The following is a 20,792-nucleotide window of genomic DNA, read 5'->3' as shown; positions in this document are numbered from 1 at the left end:
CAAACGAACGTAAAGGAATAACGTATGGTTGTGTGGTTCATCCTACTCCCATTAATTTTTTTCTTTTGAATTAAGACTCCTCCAGGATTTTTGCTGCCACGGGTGGGGGGTTGGGCCTTCCAGGTGTTTTGTACGTTGCCTTCACGAGATGGTGGGCTATATGTTCTGGAAGTAAGCTCAGGACTTGAATTTCAAGTTTTAGGCATTCTCACTGGCTCCCCAAACCAACCTAGTTTGGTACAAGAGATTATAAAATACTCCTAAAAAACAGTAACTCATCCCAACTAGAACAGGGAGTGAATGAACCTGGTATACTGATATTTTAATAACACCCGACTAAAAATATGAAATATCCACAAAATAATGAGGCAATCTCAGTAGAAGGAGCACATACTTTCATGCAACTGAAGTATGACAAAGATGTTGGTGTGTGAAATGAATTTCTGTGATGTGGGTATTTTAAATAAGCCACATTTGTCTAATTACTTAAATAAGTTCCATACACAGATCTTTGTGTAAAGAAAGTAAATCATGTTCTGCTTTATTCTGCAAATCATTATTATTTTGCTTAAAGGGAGGCAACTTATATTAGAACTAAGGGGGAAAAATCAGTTAATAGGGCTCCACCTTTCACATGATATATAATTTCCAAGAGAGACAATGAAAAGGGAAGATGCCTAAGCTGACGTGTCTAATTCACCACACAGCTAAATCTACCAACAAAACGGTGTGACCTAGAACTTGCACGTTATAATTTTAAATAGCAAGCACGAAGGCGGCTCCAATGTTGTAACTTAAAACCTCACTGGAGAGATCACAATTTTATTCTATAAATTGGTTAGGCATCCACTTAAGGTAGATATTAAGCATTGCTACTTCTAAAGAATCATATATTTTTAGCATGATCAAACATTTTGGTCCTGCAAAAAATATCGTAGTTAATCTTGGCTTTAGAAAGCTGGCCTACGTTTAAACGCTCAAAAGGAAAGCTGGACAATGGGGTGAATGATAAGGATAACAAATGAAACTGCATTAATGGATTAGTGTTTCTAGAATCTTGTATGTATATCACCAAATACAAGTCACAACAGTCAAAAAAAGCTTCCAGCTGCCATGCTTATTGTCACATTTTTGAGGGTCATTATTAAGGACTGAGTGAAAACACTCCTTGTATTTTTCTGGCTTTTGTCCCCAGTAAGAAAGTGGGAACTTTGACAAAAATAATATTAAGTTTCAGTATCCCAATACAAAAACCACAGAATTGCTTAAAATTAAACAATAAAAAACCAAAACTACTCGAACTTGAAACCTTGTACACCATTCATACTCCGATAGTCTCTAAGATGTGATGTTATCGTAAGGTTGTGAACAGATTCCAGAAAGGATGCTCTCAACTTTGGGCAGCGATAGTAACACACCTCCTTCTCCCGACAGCATTACCGATTGGTTTGGAGTTAATCCAGAGAGAAGAGGAGAAAGCAAAAGAGCAACAGAAAGCTTGTTTTTGACAGAAAAGAATACGATGAAGAACAAACACGGATCATGAACACGTAAAATACAAAAGTCTTACTCTTCTAGTGTCATGTTTAAGAACATCAGATGCAAGACCACAGAGAAAACGTTATTATCCCTACTTTCAACTACTTTCATTGACATGGCTACCAATACACTCCTTTTCTTCACAACTGGAAATTTAACAGCTAAGCTTTTAAGAAAATAAACTAAGGCTCAAAAAAGATGTACTCACTTAGATTCATCGTAAGGCGTTTTACAGATACAGTAAAGCTTTGTGTCCTTCTTAGTTTCCTTTGAGGTAGTAGAGATCATTTTCTTCTTCTTGGACTTGGAGCTCGAGTCTCTTTCCTCTTCTCGCTTCCTCTTCTGGGAAGCGGCAGGCAGCGTGGCCGTGGCCGTGGCCGTGGCCGTGGCCAGGGGGCCCGTGTGCTGTGGGGGAGGCGGAGGCGGGGGTGAAGGCGGAGGGGCCGGAGGCGCAGGCGGCGCTGCGGGGGAGGGAGCCGCTACCGCTGTGGCCTGCACCATGTCTTTTTCTTTCTTAATCCTCAGGTCTCTCTTGAGCTCTTCCTGTTGTCAATTAAAGACAATACAAAGCTGTCATCGAACTCACGTACATGTCGGACTCGGCCAGAGGACTCTGCGTTCCCTCTCTTCTCACCTCCCCTCCCCTTGTTGGAGTGGCTCCAAGGTCAGCCTCGTGTGAGGGGGTTTGTAATTTTAGCGTCATCCTCACTATACTCTGAACCCAGTCAAAACAACGAGAAGTATAAAGCGAAGATTACAGAACAACTCGAGATCTGCCAGTCTCTTCAAAGGACACCTGCAGAAAGATGATCCAGTTGCTGAAAACAACGTGCCCCGGGCTTGCTCTTATCGTGCCCCAGTTTTTTCTGTTGTTGCTCAGAATGGGGTTACAAGTGTCTTCACCCACTAGCTAGCTGCTTTCTGGCGGCTCACCGTCTGTGTCCTTATAAAAATTTCTTTTTAACGTTTATTTATTTTTTTGAGACAGGGAGAGACAGGGCATGAACGGGGGAGGGTCAGAGAGGGAGACACAGAATCCGAAACAGGCTCCGGGCTCCGAGCTGTCGGCACAGAGCCTGATGCGGGGCTCAAACTCACAGACCGTGAGATCGTGACCTGAGCCGAAGTCAGACGCTCAACTGAGCCACCCAGGCGCCCCCGTCTGTGTCCTTATAAACTGAACATGATTCTTAAAATTTGGCCTGACCAGCCACCAGTTGAAGGAGAGACAGATTTGTCTAATTTATTAGGCTCCTAGGTCTAGAATTTAAAAACGCAGGAAGAGCTATTTTATCAACACACACTCTGATATAAAGTAAAACCCTTACTTCTCTTCACGTGAAATACTTTACAGATACACGTGTTACCTAGTGCTACAACTTATTCTTAGAAATGATGATTATTTCTCTGGAAAAGGCCATTGTCATTGGCATCCATGAACAAACCTGCTGTAAATAAATCACTGCTATGACCAAGCTTTTTTTAAAATTTGTTTATTATTTATTTTGAGATAGAGAGCACGAGCAGGGGAAGGGCAGAGAGACAGGGAGAGAGAGAATCCGAAGCAGGCTTCATGCTGTCAGCACAGAGCCTGATGTGCGGCTCGAACTCATGAGCTATGAGATCATGACCTGAGCTAAAATCAAGAGTCAGATGCTTAACCGACTGTTAAGCACGGTAAGATCTTTTGAATATCACAATAAAAAAATTTTTTGCAGTAATTTCTACACCCAACATGCGGCTCGAACTTATGACCCTGGGATCAAAAGTCGCATGTTCCAATGACTGAGCCAGCCAGGCGCCCTGTAAACATCACAAAAATTCTAACAAATAAACCTGAATGGTTCTGGTTTAATGAATCTTATTTTCTCTATTTAGCATCTAGATGGTCCGGTGAGTGAGAAGGTAAGCTGCATGACTATTCAGCAGCCCTTCTCAATGTAAAAAGTCTAAACCTTGAGTGTCATTTTCCTAATTAATATGATGCGTTTATAACGTAGTGAAATGGATTTTAGTAAAATCAAGATGATCAAGATGGTTTGGTGGGGTGGGGTGCCTGGCTGGCTCATTTGGTAGAGCATGAGACTCTTGATCTCAGGGTCATGAGTTCAAACCTCACATTAGGCAGAGATCACTTAAAAAACCCAAAGATGGTAAGTTGGGTATACACTCGATCCCCCCCTTCAAGAACACACCAATGACAGTAAACTATAAAACAGAGGAAAAATTGAAAAGTAGAGCCATGTTTGAGTAAAATAAGTGTCTCTATGAAATGGAAACACAATACTGAACAGGGCTAAACATGCAGGCCCGGTGGACTCCAGGTTCAGAGGTAGGAGGAGATGGCCCAACAACAACCGGTCTCTGCAGGGAGAAAGGGACTCAACATGCTGCATGGGGGGGTGGGGGGGGTCACGAGAACAGGCTCCCTGCTTGATGTGGGGCTGGCTGCTCTACACTGGGCTTCCGGGGAGGAAACAGAACTCCTCTCACTTAAATGCCAAATGCAAATCAAATGAAAACATGTGATGTGAAAAAAGGCAAAGTCAATAACTGAATCTGAATTAATTCCAAATGAAATCAATTTTATAGAACAATTTGACCAAAAACTTCATAATATGTAGGTTTGAGATGTTCGAAGAGCTAAATGAAGGTTTAATTTCTATTAAGAAATGGTAAGAAATTACTTTATCGATAAGAGAAGCAGAGAGGGTTGGAGGAAAGACAAAAAGGTGGAACACAGGACATTTTTAGGGCAGTGGAACTATTCTGTCTGTAACTTGGGTTTGACATTACACATTTGTCAAACTCCCAGGACTGTGTGACACAAAGAGTGAAACAATGTAAACCGTGGACTTTAGTTAATAGCAATGTACTACCTGGCTCATCAACTGTAACAAATGGCCACACTGATACAAGATGTTAATAATAAACGTGTGTGTGTGTGTGTGTGTGTGTGTGTGTGTGTGTGTGTGTGTGTTTTGAAGGGGGGTGAGTATACAAGAACTTTCCTGCATAATTTTTCTGTAAATTTCAAACTCTAAAAAACAGTCTATTTAACAAAAAAGAGAGACAAGTAGAATCATACAAGAATAAAGATATAAACAGGGCGCCTGGGTGGCTCAGTTGGTTAAGCATCTGACTTCAGCTCAGGTCATGACCCCATGATTCATGGGTTCAAGCCCCGCATTGAGCTCTGTGCTGGCAGCTCAGAGCCTGGAGCCTGCTTCGGATTCTGCGTCTCCCTCTCTCTCTCTGCCCCACCTCCACTTGCGCTCTGTCTCTTTGTGTCTCTCAAAAACGAATAAACATTAAAAAAAATTTTTTTAAGTATAATAAATTTTCTTACTCATTAGATTATGTAATATACGATTAACAACACCATCCTGTATAATAGAATATTTACAGAAGCGCTGTTTTTTAAAATGGCTGCACACTGTAATGAGTAGAGAGACATATTCCGTATGTGTTGTCTCTAGTGTGATTCTGTTTTTGTATAAATTGAGTTTAGATATGGATACATACATTAAAAATAATGTAAGTTATATTCTAAAATTATTTAACAACAGTCATCTCTGGGGGGTGCAATGACTTATAAATTTTTTTAATGTTTATTTTTGAGAGAGAAAAAGACAGAGTGCAAGTGGGGGAGGGACAGAGAGAGAGAGAGAGAGAGAGAGAGAGAGGGAGACACAGAATCCAAAGGAGGCTCCAGGCTCTGAGCTGTCAGCACAGAGCGTGACGCAGGGCTCGAACTCATGGATCATGAGATCATGACCGGAGCCAAAGTTGGATGCTTAACTGACTGAGCCACCCAGGTGCCCCAACTTACAGAATTTTTTAATGTTTATTTACTTATTTTTGAGAGAGAGAGAGAGAGAAAGAGAGAGAGAGAGAGAGAGAGAACACGAATGGGGGAGGGGCACAGAGAGAGGGATAGAGAGTGGAGCCTGAGACGGTGAAACTCACGAACTGTGAGATCATAACCTGAGCCAAAATCAAGAGTTGGACGCCCAACTGACTGAGCCACCCAGAATCCCTGACTTAGATTATTTTCATTTGTTGGCCAAGCTAATTGTTTTCAAAGACATCTGACTGTACATGTCCAATTTATTTATTTATATGTAAAGAATACAGATTATAAATAAATCCCCATTCTGTGAAGATGGAGTAGGAATAGCATATGACACACATTAGATGTTAAATACCAGCTGCATGAATTGAATGGATAAGTCACATTTATATCCTATTCCGCAAGCTGAATTTTTCATTCAAACTTTTCTCATGGAGAATTTTCCCCAAGGAATTAAAAACAAAAAGTACCAATTCTGCACTCACCATTTTGTTACAATGGCAGTCCACTGTGTGGACACCCAAATGCATTTAATCCAGTGGTTCCCAACTGAGGTACCTCTAGACAGTATTTGAGAATGTAGGTGGAGGGGCAAGGTCATTTTTTGGGTTGAAGGTGATACTATCATTTAGTAAATGCTTTGGTTCTTACAGTGTGTAAAAAAAAACTGACCTATGGAAAGGGCCTAAAGTCCTTCTGTTGAGAAATACCAATTACTATGTGGATTTCAGGATGATTCCAGACTTTTATTATTATTATTATTATTATTAACATTCATTATGTCCTTGCTTACAAATCTTGCCTAATTGTTTCTTAGAAGAATTTCTAGAAGTGAAATTATGGATCAGAATATCCACATTTTAAAGAATTTTCATACACTGATGCAATGTTCTCTAGAAATACATATTTTCTCTAAAACGACAGTCTTTTCATTTCATTCCTTGGTATTTAGGTTGACTATCTTTTTGTACACTTATTGGTGTTTGGCATTTTTTAATTTGAAAATTGTGTGTCTCACACATTATTAGAGTGTTTCTTTTTTTTAATTTCAGCTTTATTGAGGTATCCCTGATAAAACTACAAGATATATTTACAGTACACACTGCAGTGACAGGATTTCCCCTCATCTAGTTAACTAATGTTCATCTTTTTCTTTCTGTTTTTATGTTCTCCTTTTTCTTACTGACTTAAAGAGCTCTTTAAATTTTAGAAATACTAATTCTGTCATAAATATCGTAAAATGTTTTTCTTGTTTGCTATCTGTTTTTCAATATTGTTTATTGTCTTTTCTTCATTCCAACAAAAAATTTTTTCTTCTGTCTTCAAATCTGTCTTTTTCCTTTGAAGCATTTGAGATCTGTAATGCGCGGGAGTGGTTTTCCCCACTCCAAGATTACAAAGATGACAGGCCTGTTTTCTTCTATTATTTTTGTGGTTTCCTTTTTTACATTAAAATTTTTGATCTGAAATGAATCTTTAAAAAAAAACCCTCCCTACTTAAAACTTAAAATTTACTCATTTATTTTGAGAGAGAGAGAGCACGCACAAGTGAGAGAGAATCAGAGAGAAAGAGAGAGGCAGAATCCCAAGCAGGCTCCACACTGACAGAATGGAGCCCAATGCAGCTCGAACTCACAAACCGTGAGATCATGATCTGAGCTGAAACCAAGAGTCGGATGCTTAACCAACTGAGGCACCCAAGGGCCCTGAAATGTATCTCACACACAAAAGAATTTTTTTAAATGTTTATTTATTTTTGAGAGAGAGAGAGAGAGACAGAGAGTGAGAAGGGGAGGGGCAGAGAGGAAGGGAGACACAGAATCTGAAGCAGGCTCCAGGCTCTGAGCTGTTGGCACAGAGCCCGATGTGGGGCTCAAACCCATGCACTGCAAGATCATGACCTGAGCTGAAGTTGGACGCTTCACCGACTGAGCCACCCAGGTGCCCCTGCTATGAAATGTACCTTAATTTAAGGTGAGAGGGAATATTTGCTACTAAGAATTGGCTTTTGTTTATTGCCCTTTGACAACGGTTGTAGTCTCGACATTTATCTGGTGAGTGACTACCTCACTGAATCCTCTCATAAAATTTAGGGTGGGGCTGTTGATATAATATTATACATTATGATATTATATATACAATATAATATAATATTGTATCATATACAATAAACATTTTACCTTCTTTTTTTTCTTGACTTAATACACTATCTAGAAATTTCCGGAGGTAATAAATAATAATGGTGGTTTTCGGCACTGTCATCTGGTTTTTGACTTTAGTGGGAAGGTCTCTTAATGTCTCAGAGTTGTGGAACCATTGGTTGCTGGGCTGATCAATTTAAAAAAAAAATACTTCTCATCTTTTCAAAATATACAAGGCACATTTAGGTATGCTTTAGATAGCCTACTTCTAAGAAGCTGTTCAAATATGCATGAATAGATGTCTTCTTTCATTTTTAAATAACCCCAAGCAAGCAGAGGGTTAGCAATGCCTACAGGATCAGTTACAAGACAAGAAAATACGGGGTCTTATTTAATGGGTGCTCTTCTTCTTCTCCTTTTTTTTTTTTTTTTTAAGTTTATTTATTTATTTATTTTGAGAGAGAGAGAGAGAGAGAGAGAGAGAGAGAGAGAGAGAGAGAATCCCAAACAGGTTCCACACTATCAGCGCAGAGCCCAATGTGGGGCTTGAACCCATGAACCATGGGATCACCACCCGAGCCAAAACCCATTGTTGGATGCTTAACTGACTAAGCCACCCAGATGCCGCTTATTTAATGGGCACTCTTTATTTTTCATTCTTCTGACATTGTTTTATAGTTCTTGGTCTACCTTTCTCATGAAACCTGGCTTCTGATAACTTTTGGCGAGACTATGTCATAGAGAATAAACGCTATCCCCAAGAAGGTGCTCAAAATGTTTTTCTTTAAATCAACAGACTGACCTCTCTTAGAGTGGTTACTTGAGCGATTACTAGATGCCTTCAGATATAAAAGCTCTGTCGTGTTTGAAAAGACATGTGTCCCACTGCTTTTAGTTTATGCACAAAAATGTTAAGTTCTAGAAACTAGCTGAAATGTAAAGCGTAACCAAAGAGGCAAGGGGAAAAAAAAAAAAAGAATATAATGACATGCTAAACACTGGCCATGGAAGGAAAGGAAATCCCTTCTTACCTGCACTTGAATTTGTAGGTCTTTGTCCAGGAGCGCTCTCTTTTTTAGTATTTCTGCTTTGAGCTGTTCTTTGTGTTTGAAGAGCAGCGCGGAGAGCTTGGTGGCATTCTGCTTGCTACGTTTCTGTTCCACACTCTCTTCGCGCTTCCGTTTTTTTGCTGCCTGTTTTTCTTCTTTATCTATCTTATCCAAAATATACTTCATCACCTGGTTACAGACAATCATTCTGGAGAGAAATACACAATCCATGTAATGCTGGGCATGTCATTCTGAAAAGCTCAAGACATCATTTTTCTATGTCTCTACGGCTGATACACAAACTTTCTGTGACCGGAAAGCTTCAAAGAGTGATTCAGACCAGTTACGAGCACCCAGTATTGCCAAGTATCCACGTTTAAGGAACTTCAGCCAAGATAAAAAACCAAAACAAACCAACAAAAAAACTTAAACTCAGACGTCCTGTCCGTGTACATGCTAAAGAGGAAAGGCCGACGTACAATGAGACCCTGTGTTGCTGGGTTATAAACATGTCTTCCTACCTTTGATTCTCTTCTCTTTCAGCTGGAGTCATGGTCTTTTTCTGCTTTAAATGTTCTATTACAGCATTATGCTTCATCACCACCTTCAGGACAGAACAAAATCCCAAAGTGCATATTTTATAATGACTACATGTTGGTAATACAGATTAACAGCAGAAATCTGAGCACATGTATGTTTTCCAAAGAAAACTGTAAGAGTTTTATGTCAGAACATAAACAGAATTAGAGCTGCAATACGGCCTGAGTGCTTACCGTGTACTGGGCACTGTGCTACGTAAGCACCTGACATTACCTCAATTATTCCTCATAACAACACCGAAAGGGATAATCTTATAAATGAGATTCTGAGGCATGAAAAAATTAACTCACTTGTTTGACACGAAAAAAGGAATAGAAGCTGTAATTTTAACCCGGGTATCACTCTGCAACAGCCATTTTTGTTAACATTATGCTCTCTTCCTAGGTATTAATTTCTCTTCCCTGTCCCACTTTGCACAGAGATTAGGATAAAGACAGATATTGTAGTAATTCTAAGTTTACAGACTACACGGTACTAAAAGCTGGGTAATAATGCATTTGAACACACATAGGACATCGATTTATAAGAACATTACCACACGCCTTTAAAATCCCTTTGTTGTTTAAAAAGTACTTCTAACGACGTTGCATTAGAATCATCAAACGTGCTAGGAGACAAGATCTCAATTAATCCAACCACTGCAAAGGAATGTCGCTCATACGGCGTGACAGAGGTGCTGACTGCTGCTACAATGGCAATCACGTTCCAAATATCCGTGTACCAAATCAACGTGTTGTACACCTTAAATTTATACACTGCTGTGTGTCAAACATATCCCAATAAAAAATAAAATGCAAAGTGTTTCTATACACATGACCTCATTTAATCATTACAATAATCTCACGTGGCTGTCAAGAGAGGGAGTATTAACGAGGATACGGAGCTCAGGGCAGAGAGGACAGTGTCGTGGACTGTGAATGGGAGACCCAGGAACTGAACGCAGGTCTCACGACTTGGGAACACTGGAAATCCACACTCAACCTCCTGACTAATGCTGAGCGGTGCACGCTGTTGACGCAAAGAAAGTTTCCCTCAGCAATGCTTCAGGATCTTGTACATGTGACTTCATTTTAAGTAGAGTAATTCCAACTCCTCTAAATTGCCTTACTTCACTAAGACGCTATTGTAGGATGCCACTTTTTATTTGAGCTATGGGATAGAAGAATCTCCACCTCTAACGAAGGTGTGGGTAGAAACGCAAATGAGTTTCAATCGTCTGTAATGTGTCCCTCACGCAAACTAAGGAGTGACAACTGCAAATAACTTCAGAGCGCTTCTGATGCCTGAGCGGCTGTAAGCTTAGTTGACCTTCAAGTCCTACATCAATGGTGCGGAAACTCCTAACTCCATCCTTCCCATCTTAGTTCTCCCCCAGTACAGGCAGTTTTTCTAATAAGCACTGATTGTCACATCCAAGAAGAGTTCCAAGCCCTGGCAGTCATTCAGTATTTTTTCGTCAATCCAGTGCTGCTTTCTAAATAGAACCGTCGATGACTTTTGTCTCCTGTAGGAAACCTGATACAACCAACACTAGGTCTACTGCACAGCACAATCATTCAAGCTACTGAACATGCTGCTTTTACTTAATAACTTTACCTGTTTCTGAATGATTTCACTTTGATTAGAAGCTTGGAGAGTGTGTTCCCGCTTAATTTCTATCTGTTGCTGCTTCTTCTTTTGCTGCTGATCCCTGAGTTGCTGAACCCTTTGCAACTGCTCTTGCACACTGGCTGCCTGCACTGTAACCACATTCTGAATGTGGTGAGTCTGCACAGGACTGCTTTGCTGAATTTGGATAGGTAACTGGAGTTTGATTTGCTGGGGCACACCACCTTGCTGAGCCTGTATCTGAGCCACAACCTGCGACTGGATCTGAGAGAGAACCTGGACTTGTTGTTGCAGCTGGGGCACAGCAATGACTTGGGGCTGCGGCTGCTGTATCTGTAGCTGAGGACGGGATGGGGATGAAACAGTAACTTGGTTTAACGTCTGTCCTGATGAAAGAGTTTGAGTTGGAGACTGTACCTGGGGTTGTGATTGTGGCTGGCCCTGGGAAGGTGTCTGAAGAGATGTATGTGGTTGAATTGGAATCGGTTGTGAGGTTGTAGTCTGAACCTGGGATTGCTGTCCGGGAGACACTTGGGATGGAGTCGATGGACGTATTCGAGTCTGTGGTGGACTTTGGACGCGAGCAGGAGACTGTCCTTGGACATTACTTTGAGGCTGACACTGTACTGCGACTTGGGGTTTGGATGACTGTGCTTGGGCGGGTTGTGCTTCAGGAGGGACATGGGATGCAACAGTTGTTGGGGTCTGAGCTTCAGGCTGAGTCTGCACTTCAGGCTGAGCTGGGGACGGGGGCTGGGTTTGGGGCTGGGGCTGAGCTGAAGGCTGAGCAGTCTGTGGCTGGGCTTCTGGAGGACTCACACTTGATGACTGAGCTGGTGGCAAGGTTTTGGCTTGTGGCACCTGTGTCGGGGGTGATAATTTACTCTGTCTTTGTTCACCTGTACCTGTGAAAAAGAAAGACCAAATGTTTCTATGACTCTACAACACAGAACCTTGGTTAAAGAAGAATCTGCAGGGGATTTCCTAAAAGTGCGAATTCTGAATTTCAGTATAGAAGACTGACACCTTAGACATTCCAGAGACACTCCAGAGACACATTTGAGTTAGGACTCTCCTAACCGGGGAGCCAGGCCCTGTCTCTAGAAATCAGCCAGGACTTCTGGGACAGGCTGACGTTAAACCCTCACTGTTTTCCTGGGGAGTGGTGAGGGCAGCCGGCAGTGGGAGGCTGACACAGTGGTCTGGACCTGCAGCTACGTGTAGGCCATGAGCTGGATACATCAACCTTCCCCGACGTTACCTGCGTAATCCACTGGTGCCCCCGAGGCACCATGACTCCAGTGGTGCCCACAAGGCTGGGCAAGACGCAAGTGTGGGCACAGTTACCATGATACCCACTGTTTTTGACCCCCCGCCCCAATTTTCTGTATTTTTATGGGGTGATGGAGGTGACAGGGAACCTGTAGGAACAAGAGACGTTGTGAGGTTGACCGGACAGCTCTTAGGCTCACTGGCTCCAGGCATATCTTCCCAAAGATAAACCCTGGGCCTCCTTTCCCTCTATCAGCCCAGCAACTTGTGCAACGACAAGCGGCACTTCTGATAACCCCAAGTTCTACCTGCTGCCGTAGTGGAAACGGTGGTGGTGGTGCTGCTGGCTGCTGTGGCTGTTGTGGCCAAAGGTGTGAAGAGGAACCGCTGGACAGTACCGTTTGGCATGGCAGCTTGCATCAGCTGCTGCCCTGGGCCCGGGAGTATAGTCACCCCTTGAGGTATCAACTGCAACTGTCCAGTCGTTTGACCTTGTCCTTGAATTACTACTGTCAAACCTTGATTGCCGCCCTATGGAAAACAAATGACAACGGGTAAACAGTGTTCAAAGCATCAGTCTTTAAGTATACCACCTTTACGTTGGAAAGATCCTTTTAACGTAACGAAACTACGTATCTGAAGGTCTAGAGAACGGCAGCGAAAGGAATTCAGATAAGCTAAAGTAAGAATATTTATTTGGAAAGACCGATGTTGTTTAATGGAGAAAATATGAACTAATGGCCCAGAGTTCCAGTCCAAGCTCTCCAAATGGACAGCCAGGTATCTGTCTACAAGTAACACTACTCCTCCAGATCTAAATTTCCCTACTATCTACAAAATAAGGGCACTGAAGTGAATGACTAATGTCTCCACAAAATTCTGATTTTAAACCATCTTATATTCGTATTATTTTGTAATTTTCAAAGCATCTTTGTATATACTGTCTCGCTGGATTCTCACAATGGACTTGTGACTTCGTGGAGTGGGGAGAGAAAATATTACTATAATCTTATCACCAATTAAGAAACTCAAGGTTAGAAAGTTCAAGTCACTTGCCCAAAGCTAGAGATGAACTTAAAGGTGGGAAAAAATGAGGAACCCAGGTCTCCTGGTTTTATTTTTTCAGTATGTACCAGATTACCTATGGTGTGTGTCTGTGTGCACCGAAGGAGAAAAAGCTTAGGGTTTCGACACGTCGTGGGTCGCTGGGCATAGGGTCGCCAATGCCCAGGTAGTTACCAAAATGGGGACCAGGAACTAAGAGCTCTGTATGTACTGCCACTTCTGTCCAGGAAATCCAGGAAAATTAACTACTAGGATTAGTTAATTTCTGTCCAGGAAATCCAGGAAAATTAACTACTAGGGACACGGCGGAGAGTTAGAAATCAAAGTAAAACAACCCACCCCAAATTCTCAACAGCCCAGGCTGACGCCACCAAGTTCATATACTAATGCACATATACTTTACTCATGAGTCCCTCGTTTACTCTTGCACATTCAAAAATGCATAAAACACCAAGTATAGTTTAAAAAATAATTATAAAGTAAACACTTATAAAATCAGCCCTCAGGTCATCGTCGCCAGTATCCAAGAAGTCCCTGCTGAGATCTGCTCTGATCTGCGTTCCCTTCCTTTCCTCTGGAGGTAACCACTGTTCTCACTGTTAGGGTATCATCACACTTCTTCATAGTGCGACTGCTTAAGTACAGACCTTTCTGGGGTTACAGGTTCACAACTTCAAGAATGCCATCCGTGAAAAACATGATGGGAATGAAGCTTCTCTCCACGGACAATGCAGCAGCCCTGTATCCCTATACAGCACAGCTGGTTTTGCCCGTTTCTGAATTTTGTGCAAATGGAATCATAATGTAAGTTTCATACTTGCTCCCTCAGCTCAACAATGTGGTTCTGTGTGGCCACGGTTTTTCATTTTCATTACCGTAGGACTACAACACAATTTATCGAACTGACAGTAGACAGACTTTTGGGCTGTTCTTACTTTTCTACTCTGGTGAACCATGCTGCTATGAAGACTCATGTTCATTATCCTGGTGCTCACGTGAACAAGAACTTCGTTAGGGAATACGGGAGAACTCCTGGACCAGAGGTATGCATATCCTCAACTTTGCCAGGTCACGCCTGGAGTCGTCCAAACGGCTAAACCAATTTACACTGCCGCGGTTGCACATGGAAGTGTATTTTGTTTCACGTCTTTGCCAGCTCCTCATCTTGACCAACATTTCAATTTATTCCAACCTCTTATGTACACGGTTCTCATATCCATTTCCCTCGTTACCAGTAGAGTTCAGTAGTTTTTTTGACTTTGGATATTTAGATTTCTTCTCTCCTCGTCAAGTTTGTATGCCCCCAACTTTTTTTTTTTTTTTACTGAGCTTTTGCTCTTTTGCCTTATTTTTAGTAATTCTTCATGTGTTTTGGATAACAGTCTGTGTTTGTGTTACTTTTTATAATGTCTGATGAACTGAAGTTCTTATTTTTAATGGAGTTGAATTTATAAATCTTTTCCTTTATGGTTAGTGTTTTTTGTGTGTAAGTAAGAAAGCCTTTCTTTCCTATCCTAAGGTTATGAAGGTGTTCTTCTCTCTCATCTTCTGAAAGTATTATACTCTTACCTTTCACAGGTAGGACTTTTATCCTCCTGGAAAGGAGTTTGGAAGTGAGGTAGTGGCCCAGTTTCACAGTTTTCCGTATAAATTCAATTGTCCCAGCACCATTTACTGGAAAGTCTGTTCCCTTCTCAATGGCTTGTAATGACATCTCTATCATGGAACATGTGTTCACATAGGCATGGGTCACTTTTTGCATTCTCTGCTGCGCTATTCATCTATCTGTCCTAGTTGTCTGCACCTTTCTGTACTAATGAGTGAGGCATTATCATAAATATTTTGATATCAGGTCATCATACAGGGCAAAGCCTCCTGTTCGTCAACAGTTTTATAACTATTCCTTCTCCTTTGCACTTCCATTTTAAATTTTTAAAAAATCAGCCTGTCAGTTTCCATAAGAAAACCTCCTTGATTTTTAAAGGAACTGCATTCAACCTACTGATTACTACTAGAAGAACTGAGAACAGTTGAATCTTGCAAGGAAGCAGCTGATGTACTCAAGTCTTATTTTTCCAATGGAAATTGGTCAACTAATAATGTTTTGGTACTTAAGAGGATTATCCATCTGGCTGTTTTAGCTCACAGTCTAAGGGCTCTAGATGACAGAAACTGATTATATCTCGCCTTTAAGACGTATTTTTGACTCTACAAAGCAGCCATTTCTCTAAAAAGTACATTTTAATCTTCTGAGAGTAAGTACCTGTTTTTAAACTTACTGCAAGAATAAAACGGATCACCTCTAGAGTTAACTAACTGGAATTACAAATGAAGACTGGAAAAAGAGAGTTACCATGAAATGCCATTACTTACGTGGCCCTGTGTTAACTGAGTGAGTTGAGCCATGGTGAGCTTCACCTGTCCCTGTTGGGGACGAGGGGCCGGGGAGGGTGAAGGCTGCAGATTTGCACTGGATGTTCCCGAAGTTAATGCTTTCTGTCCTGGTGCTGAGGAAACTGCATTAGGGGTAGAGATCGCGGTGGAAACGGGTTGCCCTCTAATGATCTGGGTCACCACTTGCTGAGGGGCACCTACACAAACAGCAAAACGTTATGAATGCTTATATGCCCCCAGGCAGTCAACGCGTCAGGTGAAGGCACTCTTCTCAGTTTTCGAAAAGACTTATATGATGCCGTCAGCCCAAGGATGTGCTCAGACATATATCCACGCCCACAGTCCCACCTGGTTGCCAGTGAAGCTACTCTCGCTCAGCTCACACAGCCATTCCCCAGTTCCTGCTATCTGCAGGAGACTGAAAAAACAATATTCTTCCTGGGAGGCCAAAGCTAAAATGACAAGAGGGAAGACTGAAGGAAGAAATATATACCTAATAAGCCATTTTATAAGGCTGCCTTTCCTGAGGAATATTTAAAATAAGATGACAATCTAATATATGATGACTTCATATGACTTTTAAACATAACAGGACTATTCTGAACCAACCACGTTTATGAACGAGCTCTTCCTACAGCTTTTCACCAGTTTGGGAGAACCACGGGGTCAAGATCACTATATCCTTAATATTAGGGCAAAACATTCAAAGAATGCATCCATAGTTCATTGCTTAATAAACATCTACTGGATGAATGAATTTTAATTAGGATGGCTCAACAGTCTCCTAAAAACTTTAATTCTCATTTAACTTGCTGAAACTGGAGGAAAAGACAGGTGGAATCCACTGCCCCCTGCCGTGGAACAGTTGCTAAGAGTAATGATCTGGCAGCTAATTTTACATTTATAATGTCCTAATTCATTTTTAATTAGTGAATCACATCACATTTATGATGTTTTACATTCACCTTCTGTCTTTTGTTCCATAGGTGAATACATAGGTATTTCTGTATTTCTTTTAATGAATGGTGTTTAATATTCTTGCCTATGTATAACATTGAATGTCTTCTGTTATTCAAAATACCTTCCCCTTTATCTTTTAATAAATAATGCTATGGTAAAATCCCTGTTCATAAATTTTTATGCACTTCTAGTTCTTTCCTTAAAATAAACTCCTCTCAGTATTACTGCGTTTCTAGTAGGAACACAGTACCAAACTGAATTTTAGATAGGTTATCCCAACTCACATTCTCACCATTACTGAGATTCTATTTCACTGGACCCCTGGCAACCCTATGTACTATCGGTAAAGTACAATATTCCAGCAATCAGAAACGGTCTGATAGTATCATGGTATCTGAATTTCTTCAATTACCATAGAGGGTCAGCATTTAAATCCCTGTCAAGTCATGATGCTTCATTTGCGAGCTCTCTCTCCACACTCCTTCTCATTTCTCTACGTTTCCTACTTATTTATAGTTGATTTTTAGAGATTAAAGATATAAATTATAATTATATATTTTTCCTACTTTTTAAAAATTTTTTTTAATGTTTATTTATTTTGAGAGAGTGAGAGTGGGCAAGCAGGGGAGGAGCAGAGACAGAAAGGGAGACACAGAATCCGAAGCTGGCTCCAGGCTCTGAGCCAACAGCACAGAGCCCGATGCAGGGCTTGAACCCACGAACCGTGAGATCATGACCTGAGCTGAAGTTGGACGCTTAACCGACTGAGCCACCCCAGTACCCCTATTTTTCCTACTTTGCATTCTGCCTTTTGTTTCTTTTTAACAAAGTTGTGTGTGTCTGTTTTCTTTATTGCAGTTTTAATTATTGCTTTTAAAATTTTCCTGCATTCTCTAATCAGATCTATCCTCCCAAGTAAGTGCTTAGTTACGATATATGTTGGCAGATGTCTAGCCAGCCCCCTCCCCCACAAAAATATAAACTGATTATTCTAGGATCATTTACTGTAAGTACTGTCTTTCTTTCTTGATTCAAAATGACAATTTTATCACACTGCAAATTCTCACATATAATGCCTCTTTAAGTGAGTCTATTGGTTTAGTTTCCTTTGGTGACCAGTGCTGATCCTGGTCGTGTATCATATGTTCTAACAACCAGCAGCGTATGTTTTCCATCATTACGCTTTCTTCTAAAACTTTTCTCCGTTATTCTCTCCCATTTATTAACATGAACCAAAAAACAAAGTACATCATGTGAAGTCAAGTGCTTTAATTTGAGAACTTCTGGACCTCACATTATGTCCCTGTACTGCAGTTTGAGGAACAATGCATGAAAAATTACTTTACTTGATTCCCCTGGTACTGATATGATGTTATCATAAACACAAATGGATTAAAGGGTTGGTAACGATCATACGATGGTCATTCAGATGATCCCCAACACGTACATGGTTGGTTTGTTCTTAATATGAAATTTATTGTCAAACTGGTTTCCCATAAAACACCCAGTGCTCATCCCAACAGGTGCCCTCCTCAATGCCCATCACTCACTTTCCCCTCCCTCCCACCCCTCATCAACCCAACAACATGTACATGTTAATTTGTTTTGAGATAATGACCAAAATGCAAATTCAAATATTAAAAAATTGTTATGGGGCGCCTGGGTGGCTCAGTCGGTTGAGCCCTATGTCGGGCTCTGTGCTGACAACTCTGAGCCAGGAGCCTGTTTCGGATTCTGTGTCTCTCTCTCTCTGCCCCTCCCCTGCTTGTACTCTGTCTCTCTGTCTCCCAGAAATAGATAAACATTTTTTTTTTAATTTTAAAAATTGTATCACATCCAGGGAGTCTGTGGATTCCATTTTGGGAAAGGCTAGTGTGGTGGGAGGAACAGGATAAGCCGATCGATCGGACCACAATCAGAGGTACGCTACACACATCCACCCCTCCTCCACCTCTCTGGCCACGATTCCTAGAATTCCTCCTCGTCTCCACTGGGCCTCACCAGACCCACTGGCCATCTGGCTTTTCCTTGACACACAAGACACACTCATGTGTAATTATGGATTTACGGACTCACATATGCAAGTCAAACACATAACTGAAGCTACAGAAGGCAAAAGGGAACAAAAGGCAAAAGGGAACAAAAGGCTCTGTACATCTTGCAATCACCCAATTTTTTGTTTTGTAAGTTTCTTATCATTTGTCATCTGTAATTGTTTTTCTCCTTTACATTAGTTTTACTGTTCCCTTTAGTTACCTGACAGCTAGTTTTGAACAGTAACAGATACTGAATTTGACCAACTGTTGCTGCAGCATTAAGTGAAATAATGAATCATACTTTGTTTTCTGGAGTAAGTCCTGTTTAGGCTTTAGAAAATTGACTTTAAAAAAAACAAAACAATGGCACGTGGGTGGCTCAGTTGGTTAAGCATCTCTCGATTTCAGCTCAGGTCATGACCTCACAGTTTGTGAGTTCAAGCCCCACATCGGGCTCTACACTGGCAATGCAGGGCATGCTTGGGACTCTCTCTCTCTCCCTCTGTCTCCCCCCCACCCAAATAAATAAATAAAATTTAAAAACAAAAACAAAACAATACTTTTTATTTCATTTTAGAACTGTGCTGAAATTGCAAACTGAACGGAAAAGATTTAATCTTTTCTGCCCCCTATTCCCTGTAACTACTTCTTATAAGAAAGAAATTGCTTCCTAATCACTTCAAAGAATTTTACCATAAAACCAGGGTCTAGAATTCTTTTTTGTAGGAAATCCTCTAGCAACTTTGCAGATTTCTTTCCTTGAGATGAGTCATCGAGACTTGAAATTTATAAGCCTAGTATACACTTCTGCTTCATTATTCAAACATATTTAGTTCCTGAATATGGATAGTGAAAATTCTCCAAGGTCTTTTTTTTTTTTTAAGTTTATTTAGTGTGAGAGAGAAAGAGACAGCACAAGTAGGGGAGGAGCACAGAGAGAGGGAGAGAACTTCAAGCAGGCTTTGTGCTGTCAGCACAGAGCCCAATATGTGGGCTTAAACCCACAGACCAGGAGATCATGACCTGAGCTGAAATCAAAAGTCAGATGCTTAAACCGACTGAGCCACCCAGGTACCCCTCTCCAAAGTCTTATTAGAAGGATAATTCTACTTGATTAAAAAAAGTTCATTCTATTTTTATAGCACTTTTTCTCATTCCTAATTCTGTAAAACCAGCATTTTGTTCCCCTTTCTCAAGATTAGACTTGCAAAAGAATGGTTTATTTTAATAACATGTGCCCTTTTCCATTTTCTTTTCTTCTTCTTTCTTTAAAGATTTTATTAATCTCTACACCCAAAGTGGGACTTGAACTCACAAACCCCAGGTCAAGAGTCGCATGCTCTACCAAATGAGCCAGCCAGGCACCTTGCCCTTTTCTGTTTCCTAATTATTACTTGTATTTTATTTTACTTCCTCCTGTTTTCTTTCAAGACTTGTTTTATATATTTTTCTAAATGCTGATTAAGACTTAAGCATATACTGGGGTGGCTCAGTCGGTTAAGTGTCCAACTTCAACTCAGGTCACGATCTTGCAGTTTGTGAGTTCGAGCCCTGCGTCGGGCTCTGTGCTAACAGCTCAGAGCCTGGAGCTTGCTTTTGGATTTGGATTCTGTGTCTTCCTCTCTCTGCCCCCTCCCCTGCTCACACATGCGCGCTCTCTCGCTCTCAAAAATGAATAAACGTTAAAAAAAATTTTTTTTTAAAGACTTAAGAATATGGGTTTTGGTCTGTTTTGTCCTCCAATGTATTTTAATTGCCTAGGGTAGGTGCTCAAGTATTTATTGAATAAATTTGCCTCTGAGTTTAGCTTTGGCAGCATGACTTAGGGGCTACTTAATGTGCTTGAAACTATACATTTGATGTTTCCTTCACCTAAAAGTTACTTATAAAAACACCCGTTTTTAAATTTCCAAGCAAGTAAAAATTAGTAGAATAAGTTATTAACTTCTTGCTTTACTTTGAAGAATGTGGCCTATACACCTTCTACTGTTTGGAAAGAATTCATCAGGTTTTACTATGACTCATTATGTGACCATTTTGGTACAAACAGCCCATAAATATTTAAAACCAATGTGCATTCCTGAAGGTTGAACAGTTGACACGCAGCCTGTTTCTCGTCTACAACGCTCCTGCTAATCCCTCCTTCATATCAAATAGTTTTTGCTTTATACACTCCAATGTGATCTTATTTGGTTCTTAAAGTTCCCAAATTACACCTTCGTTGCAAGTTTTTATCTTTAAGACAATGTGAAAATCACAGACTTCTACTCTGCTC

General features: G+C 40.8%; 1 protein-coding gene and 1 non-coding gene across 9 annotated transcripts in view; one reads left to right on the top strand and one right to left on the bottom strand.

Annotated features, from left to right (window-relative positions):
• The window catches only part of BPTF (bromodomain PHD finger transcription factor), a 148,881-nt gene that overhangs the window by 17,214 nt on the left and 110,875 nt on the right, over positions 1-20,792 (bottom strand). For 5 of the 8 annotated variants that reach the window (XM_047081573.1, XM_047081574.1, XM_047081577.1 and 2 more), the window contains 6 exons: positions 15,501-15,718; positions 12,371-12,593; positions 10,779-11,695; positions 9,104-9,186; positions 8,565-8,790; positions 1,748-2,082 (listed from right to left, as the gene is read on the bottom strand). In XM_047081573.1, coding sequence (XP_046937529.1) covers positions 1,748-2,082; positions 8,565-8,790; positions 9,104-9,186; positions 10,779-11,695; positions 12,371-12,593; positions 15,501-15,718 — 2,002 coding nt within the window. The remainder of the gene's footprint in view (positions 1-1,747; positions 2,083-8,564; positions 8,791-9,103; positions 9,187-10,778; positions 11,696-12,370; positions 12,594-15,500; positions 15,719-20,792) is intronic. The other 3 variants (XM_047081576.1, XM_047081575.1, XM_047081580.1) reach the window with 1 other exon arrangement.
• On the top strand, positions 3,594-3,666 carry TRNAK-CUU (transfer RNA lysine (anticodon CUU)). Its single transcript has one exon. It is a non-coding gene; the product is annotated as a tRNA-Lys (tRNA).

Source organism: Lynx rufus, unplaced genomic scaffold (genome assembly GCF_022079265.1).
Source record: "Lynx rufus isolate CCGP_SWC_20201006 ecotype Redwood Valley unplaced genomic scaffold, mLynRuf1.p SCAF_18, whole genome shotgun sequence".
Classification (NCBI taxonomy): Eukaryota; Metazoa; Chordata; class Mammalia; order Carnivora; family Felidae; genus Lynx; species Lynx rufus.
The sequence above is the reverse complement of the archived record's forward strand: the minus strand, read 5'-3'. Positions and strand labels throughout refer to the sequence as shown.